General features: G+C 38.1%; 2 protein-coding genes across 3 annotated transcripts in view; one reads left to right on the top strand and one right to left on the bottom strand.

Annotated features, from left to right (window-relative positions):
• BLNK (B cell linker) overlaps window positions 1-14,847 on the top strand; it is a 77,654-nt gene extending 62,807 nt beyond the window's left edge. Inside the window, exons 13-17 of one of the 2 annotated variants that reach the window (XM_019639062.1) lie at window positions 371-402; window positions 3,917-3,993; window positions 4,807-4,890; window positions 7,300-7,455; window positions 13,009-14,847. In XM_019639062.1, the coding sequence (XP_019494607.1) occupies window positions 371-402; window positions 3,917-3,993; window positions 4,807-4,890; window positions 7,300-7,455; window positions 13,009-13,128 (469 nt within the window). In that variant the 3' untranslated portion in view covers window positions 13,129-14,847. The remainder of the gene's footprint in view (window positions 1-370; window positions 403-3,916; window positions 3,994-4,806; window positions 4,891-7,299; window positions 7,456-13,008) is intronic. The other variant, XM_019639061.1, reaches the window with a different exon arrangement.
• The window catches only part of ZNF518A (zinc finger protein 518A), a 55,155-nt gene continuing 36,947 nt past the window's right edge, over window positions 413-18,620 (bottom strand). The window contains exons 7-8 of the mRNA XM_019639058.1: window positions 773-816; window positions 413-537 (exon numbers count right to left, since the gene is read on the bottom strand). Coding sequence (XP_019494603.1) covers window positions 534-537; window positions 773-816 — 48 coding nt within the window. The 3' untranslated portion in view covers window positions 413-533. The remainder of the gene's footprint in view (window positions 538-772; window positions 817-18,620) is intronic.

The following is an 18,620-nucleotide window of genomic DNA, read 5'->3' as shown; positions in this document are numbered from 1 at the left end:
ATGTGGTGCTGGGTAAAGATCTGCTATTTCATTGTTTTGTAATTCAATTTTAAAAGGTGTTCAATTTTTATGAGGTAACCACTTTAAAAAAACTGTCTAGACTCTCAAAGTCCTACTATTGGGGTTAACTATTGGACTTAACCAAAATGTAACAACTTAGTCAAGGCTCCTTGTTTTTCAAAAGGAAAGGGAACAGTTTTTCTGATCTTGAAGCTTTCAGTGCCTCTCCTATCTTTAGATGGGTTTCCTTGGCTATTCACATGGATTCCTTCATGATGCGCGCGTTCAGAAAGTCTTCAGTGTAAACAAAAAATCGAGCTTATTCATCCTGTGCTTCGCCCTTTAATTAATCCGAAATTCTTCCTTTCAGGCAAGTCCATCAAAAGCCCGTACCTCTGCCAAGTAAGTAAGATGAAGCCCTGAAGAGTAATATCAGGTAGTGGTTAAGGCTGGACCTTCATGTCTGAGCTCCTTGGGTTCTAACGCAACACTGCCCCTTCCAGCTGGACGAGCTCAGTGTCCTCTAGCTTGTGTCATCTGTAAAATGGGGCCAAGAATATTTCTCATCAAGTTGGTTTGAAAAGTAGATTTGAGATCATTTTTACTTTTTCTTTTTTTAGCATTAATGGCATCTTTCACTGGTCATACTGGTTATATATATATATATATATATATAAAATTATATATATATAAAAATATATATTTTTTTTTTTACAAAAACAATACAACCGTTTTCAAAATAAGATTAAGTAAAACAACACATGGGAAATACCTGGTATGGTGCTTGGTATATAGAAGTTCCTCAATAAATGATAGCTGTTTAAATTAAATCGAAAATACATTTTAATGATTATAAAATAGATTTACAAAACATACCCTGAAAAGATTTGGCAAATACATGGATAATTTTTCTAAGGCAAACATTATTATATCACCCTAAATATATATATGAATCAGAAAAATCAGGCTCGCAGAACATAACTGCCCAACATTTGATTTGCTTTCTACTTAACATAGAACAAAATGAAAAAAATAAAACAAACTCTACCTCACATGGGTAATTTGGAAAATATTCCAAAATAATCAAGATTCAATAAATTTAAATACAGAGAAAAATTGTTATGTACAAAAAATTATGTGCATTTATACTGAACAAATCAGTTTTTTGGGTTTTAATTAGATTTTTCATTCATCTTAAATACACAAAAATTATACTAACTACAATTAATTAAGTGAAGATGGTTTGGCTATAGCAATTTTATGTTTCACTATGTAAAGCTTTATTATACCTTTTATTGTTTTTCAACCCAAGTCATTCTTGAAATTAATAAATATTTATTGACCATCTGCCATGTGCCAGGTGCTGTGCTAGACACAAAGAATAACAGCAGTGAAAAAAACAAATAGAGTGCTTGCCCTTGCAGAGCTTCTATTCTACTGGAGCAGACAGACAGGAAAAATAAACAACCAGATAAATCGTATAATATCAAGAAAATCCTAAAGTGCTATAAAGAAAACCAAAACAAGGTGGCAGAGGGTGGGGTCGCAGAGAGTAATGGAGGCCGTGAGGCTCCTGTTTTCGATGGGAGGTCAGGGAAGCCCTCATCTGTCAAATGGAATCTAAGGTGTGAGGACAAAATGAGCTTAGATGTGGAAAGCAGAACAGGACTGGCACATATTCATAGCTCAGGAAATGTCAGCCTTGAACTCCCCCAGCTGCCCAAAGTGCAGAAGCCACCAACCACCTTGCACTGTGTGCCTTGGGAGAGCCTGACCACCCACCTTCTTCTGCTGCTCCCACCTGGGAGTACCATCCCGGCACCCTTAGAAAACGCTCTCCCTTCAGCCCCAACCTGGCTGGGCCTGCCACGCCCTTACTGCTCCCTCCTGTCACTTCGAACATCATGCTGTCTGTGAACATCCAGGACACTTTCATTTGAAGTATTTAGTTCGTCTACACCTGTATCTCCTGCAGACTTCCCCTTTTAATAAAGGACAATTCTGGTTGCTCTGGTCAAAACCTTAGCGTCACCCTTGACCTCCTCACTTGCTTTCTTCCAACACCTTCTGGCTATTTCTTCAAAACATATCTGGAATCCAGCAACTCTCACTACATCCATTGACGCCATTTTTTCGGAGCCACCATCATCTCCTGCCTGGGCAAGCAGGAACACTGATTTGGCCTCCTGTCTCTGCTCTGGCCCCCTGCTATCGACTTCCAGCCCTGCAGCCAGAGTGATCTTGTTAAAAGACAAGCAGATCACATTGCTACTCTGTTCAAAACCCTCCAAAAGCTTCCCATACCATGCTTCTTAAAGCTCAAATCATGTCAAGGGACCCACCAGGTCCTACACATTCGGTCCCTTCGTTATCTCCAGTCTGACTTCATCCCTGGCTTCCCTCTCCTTTCCTCATGGCACTCCAGGCAGAATGGCCCCCTCTCTGTTCCTCAGATATGCCAGGTCTTACATTCACTGTTCCTCTACCTCGAACATGCTGTCCTGAGACATCCACATGCCTCCTTCCTCTCCACTTGCAGGCCTTACCCAAGTGTCACCTCAGTGAGACCTTCCCTGACCAGCCTACTTAAACATACTACTTGTCCGAGGCTACCCGCAACCCCCGGCCCTGCTTAGTTTTCTCTATAGCATTTATGACTGTAATATTGTATATGTATATACTTATGTCTTTATTGCCTAACTCTCTCCATTAAAATTTAAGCTCTGGGAGGGCAGGGCATTCTGCTGTTTTGTTGACTGCTACACATCCCCAGTGCCTTCATCCGTGGCAGGCACACGGTGAATGAATCAGTGAATGAATCAGTGAATGAATGAACGAATGCAGTGAAGTATTTTCTCTATGTCATGCTTCTTCACATGTAGACTGAGTTTATGCCTTAAGGCAGCAATTCTCAAACGCTTTGGTCTTGGGACCATTTTAACACTCTTAAAATCATTGCAGACCCAAAGAACTTTGGTTTATATGTTTCTATCGATATTTAATGTATTAATTCAAAGAGACATTTAAAACATTTATTAATCCATTTTTAAAATATTAAATTTATTACATGTTAACATATTTTTATGAAAAATATCTATATTTTCCAAACAATTAGTGGGAAGAGTGGCATTAATTTACGTTTTTTAAAATCTTTTTTTTTTAAGATTTTATTGGGGAATTGGGGAACAGAAATAGTGTTGGGTAATTGGGGAAGGGGAACAGCCAAGTTGTTGTTCTTCAATCTTAGTTGTGGAGGGCGCAGCTAGCTCAGCTCCAAGTCCAGTTGCCATCCAGCTGCCCATCGGCAGCTCAGGGCCTGGCCGCTCAGCTCAAGGTGCTGTGTTCAATTTTAGTTGCGGGGAGGGGAGGGGGCACGCAGCCCACCATCCCATGAGGGAGTCGAACTGGCAACCTTGTTGTTAGGAGCACCTGCTCTCACCAGCAGAGCCATCCTGTCTCCTGTTGGCAGCTCAGTGGCAGCTCAGCTCAGGCACAGCTCACTGGACCATGTGGGATTCGAACCGGCAACCCTGTTGCTCAGAGCTCATGCTCTTAACCAACTGAGCCACTCGGCTGGCCCTTAAATCTCTTTAATACCCAGAGTAACAGACAACTGGATTCATATATCTGCTTCTACATTCAATCTGTTGCAATACATTTTTCTGTTTGAAGTATATGAAGAAAATTGGGCTTCACAGAGATATGTATTATATTTGGAAAAAACCTCACAACTCCTCTGAAAGGATCTTGGGGATTCCTGGCATCCTGAGACCATGCTTTGAGAGCCACTGCCCTTAAGGATTTTTTGCTGTGTGTGATTTTTCAGTGTGTGTGTCCCTACCACAGTGTTAAGGTATAGACATAGTAACTGCTCAAGATATAAAGAAGATCCATTGATTTCTCAAATCCCTTTCAGGATTTCCAGAAGGGGGAAGCCCAACTGTGGATGGCCCGTTACCCAGCTTTTCATCTCATTCCAATTTGTCAGAACAGGTATGAAATGAACTCTTATTGCTACCAGTAAACTGCAGGAAAGGGCGTGTCTTCTTATAAGAGAGAGTTTGGGGTGAAATAATATACTTTAAGTCAGCTTGTGAGTTGTCATTTGCTGATGGATACAGAATAATTTTTTTCAATTATTAAGACTTTGCTCCATTTATTCCAATTTGTATTCTAGATGCCCTAAATAATTTGTGTTTCTTCAAAACTAGCAGTGTGTTGTTTTTATTGTTCTTTCTCTCACATAGATTCTTTTAAAACTACATAATTTTCTCAAAATAGATCTGTGGAGGCATATGATACCAAAACACATAAAACAGCATCGTTTATAAAAAGAGAAAGAACTCTATGTGCCCTTAGGCAAGTCTCTGTAAGCTTTCTCAAATATAAAATAGGGATGATAGCATTTATCCTTCTTGCCTTCAAAGGAGTCACAAGTATCAAACAAGATAATATTTGTAAAAACACTTTGGAAATGATAAAGCACTCCACAAAGCAACAAAAATAAGATCACAATGGAAAGGGAGATTATAACTTACTTAGGAGAAAGGAATAAATGAGTCAGGAATCTAGCAGGATTTAGGTCTTACGTTTAATTACTAAGGTTAGCAGCCAAGGCCAAATGAGAAAAAGTCAATTATATAACCCTGTGATTGATCAAAGGAAGCATAAAACTCATTTTCAAATAACTGGTCAACATGTAGTTAGACCTGTCTTGGTCATGTTAAATAGGACTGTTATTAACGCACAGAAGATATGGTGTCAATGAAGGACTATTTCACGCTTAACGATGCCTCTGTCTCACAGGAAGCTGACGTTCATTGTAAGCCATGGTTTGCTGGTGCCTGCGATCGAAAGTCTGCCGAAGAGGCATTATACAGATCAAACAAGGTTTGACCATTGTTAAATCTCATGTTCTGCCCTCAGCGTATAACGGGCACAGTTGTCATCCTGATAACTGATAACATGCTAATTAAATGATTGCAACAATTATAGATGCAGGGATCCTTTTTCTTTCCTTGAGAGGAATTACCACCTCCTCCTCTCTTTCAAGCATCTCCTTTTTTGTTCCTCCATCTCATTTCTACTTGTCCTTTCATCTTGACAAGGATCCGTAGGCTCCACTACTCTCCAAACAGAGGGCAAGAAGAAAGTTCCAAGGGGAAATCTCTGAAAGGCTTGGTGCTACATAAGATCCATCCAGGAGTCCAAAGGAGCAGGCTATTTTGGATCAATGCATGGGATAAAAGATTGAGATCAAGATTGCAAAAAGTACCTGGAAAGAGATTTTTAAGGAGTCCAAGCCCGATCATGTGGAAAACTAGGGACAGTTTGGACAATCTAAGATTAAAGTGCAACTTACCCCTTTCTTTCTCTTTTGTCCTCCCATTTTTTCACTTATACCCGACTTTGTCAGAATATATTTACATGCTGTTTTTTGCCACCCTTGTTTTAGTCCTAGTTCTACAATTAAATATATTGGGTTGTTGGAAAAATCATGATGCATTTTTGCAATGAAAAACAGAAAAATATGTCATGACTTTTCCGACAACCCAATATTAAATGCTTTCCATCAGTCCCTTCAGTGGCTTCCCCAATTATCTCTTTTTGTTTGATGAAGCTCACCTTGTAGTAGATTCTCGGAAAGAACTGTATTTACATTATTCCCTAAGTTCTTGCACATGCAAAGCTGTTTTTCATAGCCTGAAACCTGGACAAAATCTTGGCTGGATATAAAATTCTTAGCTTGAGTTTTTTAAAGTATGGTTCCACTGGGTTGTTTTCTTCTACATAACGCTAATGAAATTTTTTTGCCCTTATATGTAATTTGATATTTTAGTCTGAAGGCTCTGCAGACTTTTTGTTTTTAAAAGTCTAATAGTTTTACCAGAATATGTCTTTGAGTTTATTTCCAGGTCAATTTTTTCCAGGTAGATGAAGCCCTTTCAACATGTAGATTTAAGTTTTCTCTTATTTCCAATACATTTTCTTAAATTATAGTCTTAAAGAGTAGTTCTGTTTCATTGCTTTGCTTTTCTTCTTCAAGGACTCAAATTACATGCATTTTGGACCTTTTTTTGTCTTTCTTTCATTTTCATTTCAACCACTCTGACTATAGTAATTCTTTTTTTAAGTGTCTCTCTCTCTCTGTCTCTATCTCTCTCTCACTCTCTTTCAGTAGATTCCAGAAATCTTTATTTCAGGCTGTTGTCCCTTGGCCATCTTGTAATTTCTTCTTCATTTCTGAGACAGGTTTATCTTTCTCTTTATTTTCTTTCCTGAGTTTGATCAACTTTTGTTGCATTTCTTCTTTCTGCTTTTTTGTTCATCATTTTTGAATATATGATTCTAGAATAGTTTATAAAATATTTAACTAAATTTGGAATGTTGTGTTACAGTTTTTTATCTGCTTCAATCTAAGTTTTTGAAGACAGAATTTTCATCAGCTGAAATATTTTGATTCCCAATTACTACTTTCTTTTTCTTTCTCAACTTTTTCTGACTTATTTTGCTTAGCATGATAATCTCAAGATCCATCCATGTTGTCACAAATGGCAGCATTGCATCTTTTCTTATGGCCAGTAATATTCCATTGTATATATGTACCACATGTTCTTTATCCAATCATCTATCAAAGGTCACTTCAGTTGTTTCCACATCTTGGCCACCATGAATAATGTTGCTGACAGACTCACTGGCTCTGAGCTCCAGCGTTGGGGCAGCAGCTTGAGAGGCATCATGGACATATGGGGAGGAACTGGGTTGTCAGGCTTCAAGTCAAGGACTGGAGGGGCAGCTTTTTCTGCCTTCTTCTTATAGTATAGTACTTTTGAATGGAATTTGATTGATTTTTTTTAAATTTTATTTTATTCATAGGCAACTTGTGGACATGGTTCCTAGTTCAAGAGTGCCCTCTAGGTTTGATCTTAATGTGTCCCCTCACACATTTCTAAGTCCTATAAATACAATATCTTATTTAGTGTATCAAAAAGTGCATTGCTTTCACTCAGGGTTTTCTATAAGTATGTATTTTATACTTACAGAAATAAGTATATATTTATAGAAATAAGTATATAGAAATAAACATGCAATTATAAAATACAAGTTTATATTTTCTATAAGTATATAGTTTATTGAAGTATTTTCTTAGAAAATAATAAAACAACCTTATAAATAATAAAAACCATAACTAAATAATTATATTTTGAAGGTAATACACGTATTTTTCATAAACTGATTTTTAACCTGTGGAAATATAAGTATTACTAACCAGAATTATGTTTTTCTTTTAATAAACAGGATGGATCATTTCTTATTCGGAAAAGCTCTGGCCATGATTCCAAACAACCATACACATTAGTTGTATTTTTTAATAAGCGAGTATATAATATCCCTGTGCGATTTATTGAAGCAACAAAACAGTATGCTTTGGGCAGAAAGAAAAGTGGTGAAGAGGTCAGTAATTTTTCTTTTAACCCAACTCTGTAACTATGTATTGAATACAATGGCATCATACTATATTAGATGCTAGAGATGAGGTGAAAAAATATGAGTATTTGGTGCAAGGCTTGCACACATGTCCTAAGTAGATAAAGTACTATGTTTGGGCAGTATATCCTACAAGAGAAGAGAAAGGAGGAAAGACTGGTATGATGTAAAGGCTGCATCTTCATCCTTTTACCCTGTTACTTACTGGGGTCAGTCTGATTCAGTATTTTAGTCCAGATTGAAATGTCAAATAGAATTACTGTTATAAAAATCAAGGTCAGTGTCCAGAGCTACTAAGTCAAGAACTAGGATCTGAACTCAAACACCAAAGTAGATGGCCAGGGAAGGATCAAATGAGATGCAGAAACCTGAGTTGAAACATTAAACTATACCCTTGGACCAGAATGAGATTTCAGGCCTGCAGCGAGAAAAACATATTACAGTGGGGCTTGAAAATTAACCAAACACAAACTTCAACTTTTTAACCTGGACGTAGCTCAACGCTTACCATATCTTTGTTTAGCTAGCTTGTTCCTACAAGTAAGCCCTGAAATACCAGCTGGAGCAATCTATGAATGGTCAGAAAGGGAGTGATATTTGTCCTGGTCTTGAACGGTGGGTTGAATTTGAACAGGTAGAATGAAAGTTGAAGGGGATGAGGAGAAAAATAGAAAGAACAACCTAGGCAGAGAATTTTAAAAGCTCAAGTTAGGAAATATTTATTTTCAATACTCCTTCATAAAGAACTACACCCATTCCAAGTCCAGCACTTGTTAGAAAGTAAATTGTTAGAAAGTGTCATAATTGCTGAAGTGTCTGTTTTCTCCAACAGATGAAGTCAGGGACTAGACTATGTCTTGTTCATCTCTGTATTTCCAGAACCATAGCACAATGGCTGGCTCAGTGGATGATTGATAAGTACTTATTAAAAGAATGAATGAATGAATTTATTGATTAAGTGATTACAGGCAGGAGAATAACATTTGTAAAGCAAACTGGCGATGTCTTGTGTCAATGAGTGCTCTCTATTTTCCTTTTTTTAAAAAAAAATTGCAGTAAAAAATATCATAAAATGTACCATAGTAACCATTTTTAAGTATACAGTTTAGTAGTGTTAAGTATATTTACAGTGTTGTGAAGCAGATCTCCAGAACTTTCTAATCCTGCATATCTTAAACCCTGCACTCATTGTGCAACAACTCCCCTTTCCTCACTCCCTGCAGTCTCTGGCAACCACCATTTTACTTTCTATTTCTATGAATTGGACTACTTTAGATGCCTCATATAAATGGGATCATACAATGTTTGTCCTTTTGTGACTGGCTTATTTCACGTAACGTAATATCATCAAGGTTCATGCATGTTGTAGCATGTGACAGGATTTCTTTCCTTCTTGAGGCTACATAGCATTCCATTGTATTATATACCACATTCTGTTTATCCATTCACCTGTTGATAGACATCAGAGTTGCTTCTACCTCTTGGCTATTGTAAATAGTGCTGCTATAACCATGGGTGTGCAGATACCTCTTTGAGATTCCACTTTCAATTCTGGATATTTCCAGAAGTGAGATTGCTGAATCATATAATAGTTCTATTTTTAATTTTTTGAGGATGCTCCATGTTGTTTTCTATAGTATTTGCATCATTTTACAATCCTTGTGCACCAACAGTGCACAAGATCCGACTTTTCCACATACCTGCCAACACTTGTCATTGTCTGGGGTTTTAAAATAGTAGCTATCCTGGGCCGGCTCAGTTGGTTAAGAGTTTGCTTGAGAGCACAAGCTCTGGGCAACAGGGTCACTGGTTCGATTCCCACATGGGCCAGTGAGCTTCACCTGAGCTGTGCCAGAGCTGAGCTGCCGCTGAGCTGCCAGCAGGTGGCAGGATGACTTAGCTGGTGAGAGCATGTGCTCCTAATGACAAGACTGCCTGTTCCATGGTGGGCTCCGCCCACCCACGGCTGGGACTGAACTCCGCACCTTGAGCTGAGCTGCCGCCTGGATAGCTCAGTGGATAGAGAGTGTGCTCTTCACAGCAAGGTTGCCGGTTCGGCGTCTGCATGAAATTAATTAATTAATTAATTAAAATAGTAGCTATCCTAATGGGTGCAAGGTAATATCACATTGTGGTTTCAATTTGCATTTCTCTGATGGTTGGTTATGTTGAGCATTTTTTCATATATTTGTTGGCCATTTGTATATCATCTTTGAAGAAATGTCTATTCAAGTCCTTTGCCCATTTTAAAATCAGATTATTTGATCTTTTATTGTTGAGTTGTAGGAGTTCTTTATTATTCTAAATATTAACCCTTATCAGATATATGATTTGCAAATATTTTCTCCCATTCCATAGGTTACCTTTTACTCTGTTGATTGTCACATTTGATGATTTAATGATCAAAGTTTTTAAGTTTGATGCAGTCCTATGTGTTTATTTTTGTGTTTGTTGCCTTTGCTTTTGGTGTCATATCCAAGAATTCATTGCCAAATACAATCTCATGAAGATTTTCCCCTGTTTTCTTCTAGGAGTTTTATAATTTGGGGTTTTATTTTGCTTTTAATAAAGTCTCACATAGTTAGAAAATGCAAAACTTTTGAATCTGAAAACATAAATGCTGATCAAGATCAAACTTGGGTTTTAAATATAGAATGAATTATCATTTAACACCAGTTAAACTTTAACACAACTGTTTGCTTTTCCCTACTCACAAAACCTTCATTCTCATGACAACATTTATCTGAGAAAACTTTTTAAATAAATGCTCTTAATAGTAATTAGTAATCAGTGGTAGGAGATAGTGGTGATCCTAGTAGGACAGAGTGACTTTTGAATGGGTGATTTCATTGTAAAACCTTCCCAGGTGTCCAGTACTTCTGTAAGATATTTAAGGGTGAGCGAGGAGCTGTCCCGTTTAGAGGTCCTGAAATTCTCTCATATAAATAGGGAGCTCTAAGAGGGGCTCTGGACTGCCTTGTCTTACTAGGAAACTCTGGTAAACAAGGATTCCTCTTGGCCTAAAGAATCTTCATCCCTGCCTCAGGATGAATAGATCAAACCTTTACCTCACTCCCCACATATCCAGCCTATATATACCAAAATAAATAGTATACTATTATAATGGCATCTGGAAGTACTGATAGAGTCCATTAAAACTCTTCCTACAATTATCTATAATAAAAAGGTTATCTCTCCCATATACTGAACATCTGAATGGAAAATGAAAACTTTAGTTACATGATGTCAACCATGTAGATATTTTGAAAAGTTTGTTTGTCTGTATTTGTGTTTGGGTGTATATGGGTAGAAAAAGTAATCAGTTGATTAACTGTTTAACTTTTTTTTTTTAATTGGGGAATTGGGGGAAGGGGAACAGACAAGTTGCTGTCCTTTTGTTCTTCAGTCTAGTTGTGGAGGACGTTGCTTCATTGGCCCAAGTTGGCACCATCATTGCACACTTCCTGGGTGAGGCAGATCAGTTACTGGCTTCTGGAGGGCCACTCACTGCAGCTGCTGGCCACTCACGCTGGCTGCTGGCTACACACGGTAGCCCATGGCAACCCACTGCAGCAGGGACTGCAGCCCACACCGTCGCCGGTGACTCATGGCAGCCCGGCTCCAGGTCGAGCTGTTGTTCAGCATCTTAGCTATAGAGGGCAGTGTCACTAGCCCTCATATGTGGGATCCGAACCGGGGCCCTCTGGTGTCCCAAGCCAGTTCTTAACCAACGCGCCACTCGGCCGGCCCAACTGTTTAACTTTTCTATGCAGCTGTTTTGGTATTGTGTAGATACAGTAATGAGCCATTTTCTAGTTTTGATATCTGTTTGCTTTACTTTATTAACCATGAGATTTTAAGTTATCAAGCAAGTTGTTTTTCTGTCCATGTATGAATATCTTGAATACACTGAATTAGTCTAGATAGAAAAAAAGAGCACTGAGGGGAAATGCAACTAAGTTATGCTCAATTCCTCATGCAGTTAAATAAAAAATATGCCTCAAAACCACTCCCTACTTCAAACATTTCAACTTAACTCCCTTTTTCAAATATTAAATCCCTAAATACTACAATACAGCAACACTCAAAAATATCTAGTGACTAGAAGGACAGAATGAGATGTTTATTTGTGTGAGTATAGCAACTCTCTATATGTTTCCTGGGTTCAGAACACACTTTTCCCTTGGAATCCACTTTTAAGGGTTGTGCTATTTCATTTCCTGGTTCTTTAGTTCATAAATTTAACTTCCAACTGCATCAGTTTAACAATATGCTATGCCAAACAAACAGAATGAATGTCTTCATGAATATCATAAAAGAATTTCATTGGCAATTGCAAGCGAGCTGAAAGAAGAGAGAGTAAGAAATAAAGCCTAATGATACTCAAAGGTCCCTGTCTCTCACCTCTCCTAACTGATCTAATATTCAGATAGCCAATTATCTAAAACACAACTGGTATTTCATTTTTAAAAGTTGACCAGAATTCTGAATACTATACTGTATTCAAAATACAGATATTTGGAAACTATCCAAATAATTTAAAAAGGCATTTAAAATTTTTATTCCAGATGTTTGTCTCTATATAAAAAATTAAAAGACAATAAAATCAATTGGTGAAAATGTCTAAATCTATGGCACTTAATTGTTGCAAAACAATTACCACTTTTTAAAAAATGTCTCTAAATGCATTTATTTGATGACTATAAGCTTGTAGCACTTTTGTATAATCAATGCATTTGATTTCATGTTACATTTATTTTATCTTTCATTCAAAACACTGACCATTTTCAGAAAAAAATATAACCTTAAATTAAAATCTACAATTACAACAGCTATATACGATGCCACAGGGTTAGTAGATTGTACAGGGTTATCACTTTGTGAGGAGTGATAATGTCTAACTAGTACATTGCTTTGTATACCTGAAACTAACTTTAAAAATCTACAGAGAACATAAATTTAATATATGAAAAGATAAATATGTATGCTAAATGCCTAGTATGAAATTCCATTATTAATTAGGCATTAATTTAGCTCTAAGCTTATTGGGCAATAAAGCAAAAATGAAAATACTAGGGTTTATAAAGCTTTTCTTATTTATTCAAAAAAGAAAACAAAAACATGAATTAATCTGGGAAATAATTATTTCCTGACACTAAATTCTACACCCGTCCTTGCATCTAGGACTGTTCAACCTAACAGTAAATAATGTAAAGAAATTAACACTAAATTTAAAAAAATATATATTACATTATAACTCAGTGAAGTAATTTCTCTAAGCAGTTATAGTAATTGAAGCTGTGAGTTGTGTTTAGTCTTAATGAATATAGGAAAGGCCAACGTCTGCCACCTCGAAGGTTATTATATAGTCTTTGTTAAATTAGACATTTTTTTTGGTAGAATGTCAGTTGGGACCTAATAACTTTGACTAACTTGAAAAAGTGAGAGAAGATGGGAGGAATGGAGCTTAAAGTTAACATAAATGCCAATGTGTAATTCATCTATGTTTTCCTGCTCTAGTACTTTGGAAGCGTTACTGAAATCATCAAGAATCATCAACATAATCCTCTGGTTCTTATCGACAGTCAAAATAACACAAAAGATTCTACAAGACTGAAATATGCAGTTAAAGTTTCATAAATTTTAAAGAAAAGAGGTCAACATCACTGCTTCAAACATTTACCCTATTTCTACTTTTAAGAAGTCCCCACACTTCATATTTTGGATTATTAATCATCCTGTAATAAAATAGAAGATGGAGGCAGCTATTGAAGTATTCATCCATTTCTTTATAAGAAGCTCACATGACCTGATGAACTGTTAATATCTGGTGAGGTTGAGTTACCATGTTATTAATATTCTCCAAATAAATGTCTTTATTTAAAAGAAACAGGTGTAAAGTATTTTCAGTCATGTAAGAAAACAACATTCTATTTTCAAAATAGGAAAATAATAATCTTGGATAAAACAAAGCTGCTGGAAATTTAGGCCACCACAATGGTCACTGGTGCACTAATGTAACGAGGATATCTACTGTCAATGCTTGACACTTATGTCTTGTTAAAATTTTTATTTGCAGAAAATAAAATATAATGTATGATAGTTATAAGTACAGATAAGGGGGATATAACGGTTCCTTTTTGTGAGTGCTCCCAACGGTGGGAGATGTATATAGATATGACCTTTCTAGATGTTCTTATCCATGATTATGTCATTAGCTTTGCTTATTAAAAATAATTATGCCCTCTTTGATCTCCATGTCTATTAAATGGACCCTAAACTTGATATAAAGTTCAAAGTAGGATGAGAGAAAAACTAGACTAAAAGCCTAGGGAACCAACCCACAGAACAAGGTCAGGAAAGCAGACATTGATGGACACTAGGAAATAAAACAGCACTGTGAGCAGCCATATCCAAGATCTTAGATGATCCCAGAAATGTATTATACTTTGCCTATCAAAGCTCTTCATTCTACTTGTATCTTAGATGGCACTGAAATGATAAAGCAGCTAATTAAGATAAATCTAATAATTAAATGAGGAATGTACTTGATCACTGAATAAGATAGCAATCTGTGAAAGGATTTTGAAAAGCTAGAAGGTAATGATTTCAAAGTAACTCACAGACTCACTTGTAAAGATAATTGTATTTTTAAAGGTCATATGCTGTCATGATTACTAGTTGTGTTATGAGTTGAATTGTGTTCCCCAAAAATGATATGTTGAAGTCCTGACCCCTAGTACATCAGAATGTGACCTTATGGGATCTTTACAGATGTAGTCCAGTTAAGATGAGGTTGTTAGGGTGGGCCTTAATCCAATATGACTGATGTCTTTATAAAAATGGGGAATTTGGACATAGACACAGACATACACAGAGGTAAGACTAAGTGAAGAAATACCCATGGAGAAGGCCACTCAAAGATCGAGGATTGGAGTGATGCATTTACGAGCCTAGGAGTGCTGAAGATTGTCAGTGTGCCCACGACCTTGGAAGAGGCAAGGAAGGAGTCCCCTACAGGTTTCAGAGGAAACGAGGGCCTGCTGACACCATGATTTCAGATCTGTAGCCTCCAGAACTGGGAGACGACAAATTTCTGTTTCATTAGTCACCCCACTTGTAGTACTTCGCTATGGTAGCACTAGGAAACTAATATGAACATATAATCCCTATACATGTTTGACAACGAAATCAGATATAAATGGGTTTTGGAAATTTTGGTTGGAAAGGTGTTGGGTTTTTTTTTTCCTTATAGGAAAACAATGGAATCATTGAGAATGTACTAGAAGAGATGATTTGTAATTTAAAGAAAACTGGGTTGATCTTTGTAAAGCAAAGCACTCATTTGTAATGTGACAAATGAGCTTTCTAGTTTATCAGTTTTCCTTAGTGTTATATGAAATTATTTTCTAGTTAAGTAAATCCTCACTAATTCCTTTTTTTTTTAAGATTTTTATTGGGGAATTGGGGGGATGGGAACAGGGCTGGGGAATTGGGGGAAAGGGAACAGACAAGTTGCTGTCGTTTTGTTCTTCAGTCTAGTTGTGGAGGACGTTGCTTCACTGGCCCAAGTTGGCACCATCATTGCGCTCTTCCAGGGCGAGGCAGATCAGGCGCCAGCTTCTGGACGGCCACTCACTGCAGCTGCTGGCCGCTCACGCTGGCTGCTGGCTACATACGGTAGCCCATGGCAACCCACTGCCACAGGGGCTGCAACCTACGCCATAGCCGGCGACTCATGGCAGCCCAGCTCCAGGTTGAGCTGTTGTTCAGCATCTTAGCTGTGGAGGGCAGTGTCACTGGCCCTCATATGTGGGATCCGAACCGGGGCCCTCTGGCATCCCAAGCGAGTTCTTAACCATCGCGCCACTTGGCCGGCCCTCACTAATTCCTTTTGCTACTACAGTAATTCTGGCTCCATAACAACCTCTTCCACCCACCCCCACCCCCAAGTGGCCTATGCCAGGGAGGTGGAGTTGCAGAGCCATGAGATTATACTAATCCACAGTCGGTTGATATTCAGCATTGCTGGGGTGGATTTCTTGGAACAGAGGCTGGGAGAACTCCTGGGACATGAAGCTAATCTCTGCTGAGGGATCCACTCCTCCCCAAAACTCAGAGCCACACCCAATCCAAGGCAGCAGTCTCCCCCAACCCTCCTCATACAAGAAGTCCCCTGGAGGGTGTCCCTACCACTTCTCTAAAACCCTTCTCTACAAGTGGTATAGGCTTCTCAGTGAGGCTAGAAAGGCTTTTAAGAGATCTCAAAGAGCCTGTCTGTGATTTTCAGGGCTTGACAAACAGGCGATTTTACATCAGAAGATTTTCAGGCAGGCTAGGTAGTGAAATAGCATTTCTAGTCAAGGAGAAGCACACTGCATAGCAGCTGAAGGAAACAAACCACTCCAGTTCCTGTTTTCTATATCAAGGATGTTGCAAGCTAGATTGCAGCTGCAGTAGTAGGACGGCTGTTCAAGTTTGTTCAAATGCACAGCGGAGATGGGAAGACTAGGCCTGTGGCCATGAGAAGCCTGAATTGTGCTATAACGAGTTAGTCAGGACAATGGTTCGGAGACCCTGCTCTCTGAGAGCTAAACCACTCTTATGGCAGCTGTGACAGACTTGCCTAAAAGCTAGTCTCAAAGAATAGAATGTAGAGATGTGACGCAAAGCCAGCACTCCATGAGACGTCATCTTAAAGCACGACTGCATTTCTGTCCTTCAAAATGGACTTAAGATGCCACATAGCTCAGCCACTATTTCTAGGCAGGGTTGCACAGATACCACACTAAAAGACCTGCTTCCCAGCAAGGTTAGTTACACTGAGCATCACTGGCACTTTAGCTGCTGTGTCTAACCATAAGGTGAGGCAGTCAGTACTGGCTTCAGTTAGTTCTGAGTACCCTAGAGCTACCATTTACCAGTATAATACCAGGCATGTTTCTTACCACTCTAAGCCTCAGTTCTACATTTGTATTCTGGCAATGACACAAAAGTTAAGATAAGCTAGAATACATTAGGTGCCTGGCATTTAGTTGTGCCTAATAAACATTAATTTCTAGGACCCCTAACCAAAATCTTTGCAGAGACAAAAAGTAGTCTGTGGACAATTCTTCAGATAAACCCACCTTTAAGTGTTTTTGAATATTTAATAATTTTAATTGTGTCTCAGGAAAACACCCAATATTTCTCTACATTTATGGTTATTAAACTTATGGTTATCACAAACTTCTTTGAGGATCTTATGCAACTTACGAGCCTTTGCCCCAAGGGAAAAATGCATTTATGCATTCACAGAAATTCTTACTAAATTTCATGAGATACATGGGCCTATCCATGGACCACAGGCCCAAAATCCAAGGCTAAGGACACTTGTCCTATACCTTCTTAAACTTCAAAGCAGCAAAAATGGACATACTCTTCTACTAAAGACCTGAATGACCCTAAAAATAACTCTTCCATTAACCAAGAAGCAGGATACTACTGTGGTTTAGTGCAAGGGCTTAAGAATGAATTGCCTCAATTTCTGCTTCTAATCGAAGGTCCACCAATAACTGATTGTATGAATTTGGGCGAGTTATCTGTCATGGTTTCCTCATTTATAAAATGGAGAATGATAACACAACCTACCTTATAGGGTTGTTCAGTGAGTGCGCTAAATATCTAAATATTGTAAAATTTCAAAGTGTTATTATTCTTTCATTCAACCAGCCAACATTTACTGAACTTATGTTATGTCTGTCAGTAGGTAGATCAGGCAGATGAAATGCATAAATAATCTCAAGTCCTGGAAGGTACCCAAATAGCTTCTCAAATACCTTTTAGAATCAGAGTTGTCATTTTATAAAAATATCAAACAGAACTTTTATCCAGGATGATTATTATACTTGAAATAATGGCATACAATTAGAATACCCCTTGAAGAAGAAAAAAAATGTAAGCAGAATAAAAAGCACTTACCTGTTATCTCAAGTGCAATATCTCACTCTTATCTTTTCCGTAGAAAAACGCAGAACTTTTTTGTCTTACCTGTTATGTTTTTCTTACTTATAAATGAGCCAGTTAGGCGTAGATTTTAATCATGCTGGCTCTGTCCCTTACTCGCTGTATAATCTTGGACAAAGTACTTAATGAACTTGTTTTCTCATTTATCTTGCAGAGTTTTTATGAGAATAATATATACATATACCTAGGACATAATAGGTCTCAACACATGGTAACAACATAGCTGAAGCTTCAAATACCCCACTCGTTAAGTCTAGAGGCAGGGGACACAATTTGAAGATTATCGCTGTAAATCTGTCATGAGAAGGTATGGGCCTAAACTATGGTCGTGACCAGGGCCCTATAAAGAAACAGATACAAGGGGAATGTCTAAGGATTAACACAGGAAAGTTACCTGACTGCATAGTGGAGATAGAGGAGAAATGTAAGTTCATACTGACTCCAGTTTCAAGCCTGGATGACTGGAAGAATGGAAGTGCCTACTTGAGTTTCATGTTGCTTCTTGGATCTTTGGATTTATAATTTTCATCAAATTTAGAAAAAAAATTGTATCATTATCCCTTCAAACATTTTTCTGTCCTCCTGTTTCTCCTCCCCTTCTGGGCTCCAGTTACATGAATGTCATACTGCTTGATATTGCCCCACATCTCCCATCAAGAAAAAACCTGGCATTCAGCTGTGAGGAGTGCAATTAGCGACAGCCTTTAGTTGGTAGTGCCTTCAGAAACTGCCTTGGGTAAAGCTCTTCCAATCAGCCCTCTGTTTGGTCATTTCTGTCCAACATGGAACTCTTCTAATGGAAAGTCTTTGATTTAAAGCATCCATCGGGTTGGCTGACTTCATCAGTGATGCATGGCAGTGTGAGGCTCTCTATACCCAAGCCTGCTTCCACTCACCAACCCTGTCTTGTCACCAGTGTCAGATCTGCATTATGGTCTGAACACTTTTCTTACTCAGTCTTGCTCCCTCCCCTTTAATCTTCCCAAGGCATTCCTGTCCAATAAACCTCCTGCATTCCAAACTGGACCTCAGCATCTTCTCCCCAGAAAACCCAAATGACAAAGTTAGTACCAGTTGTCGTCCAAGAAAGTAGGCAGTAAGACGAGGTCTTTGAACCAGATTACTCA

This window comes from Hipposideros armiger, unplaced genomic scaffold (assembly GCF_001890085.2).
Source record: "Hipposideros armiger isolate ML-2016 unplaced genomic scaffold, ASM189008v1 scaffold_42, whole genome shotgun sequence".
Taxonomy (NCBI): domain Eukaryota; kingdom Metazoa; phylum Chordata; class Mammalia; order Chiroptera; family Hipposideridae; genus Hipposideros; species Hipposideros armiger.
The sequence above is the reverse complement of the archived record's forward strand: the minus strand, read 5'-3'. Positions and strand labels throughout refer to the sequence as shown.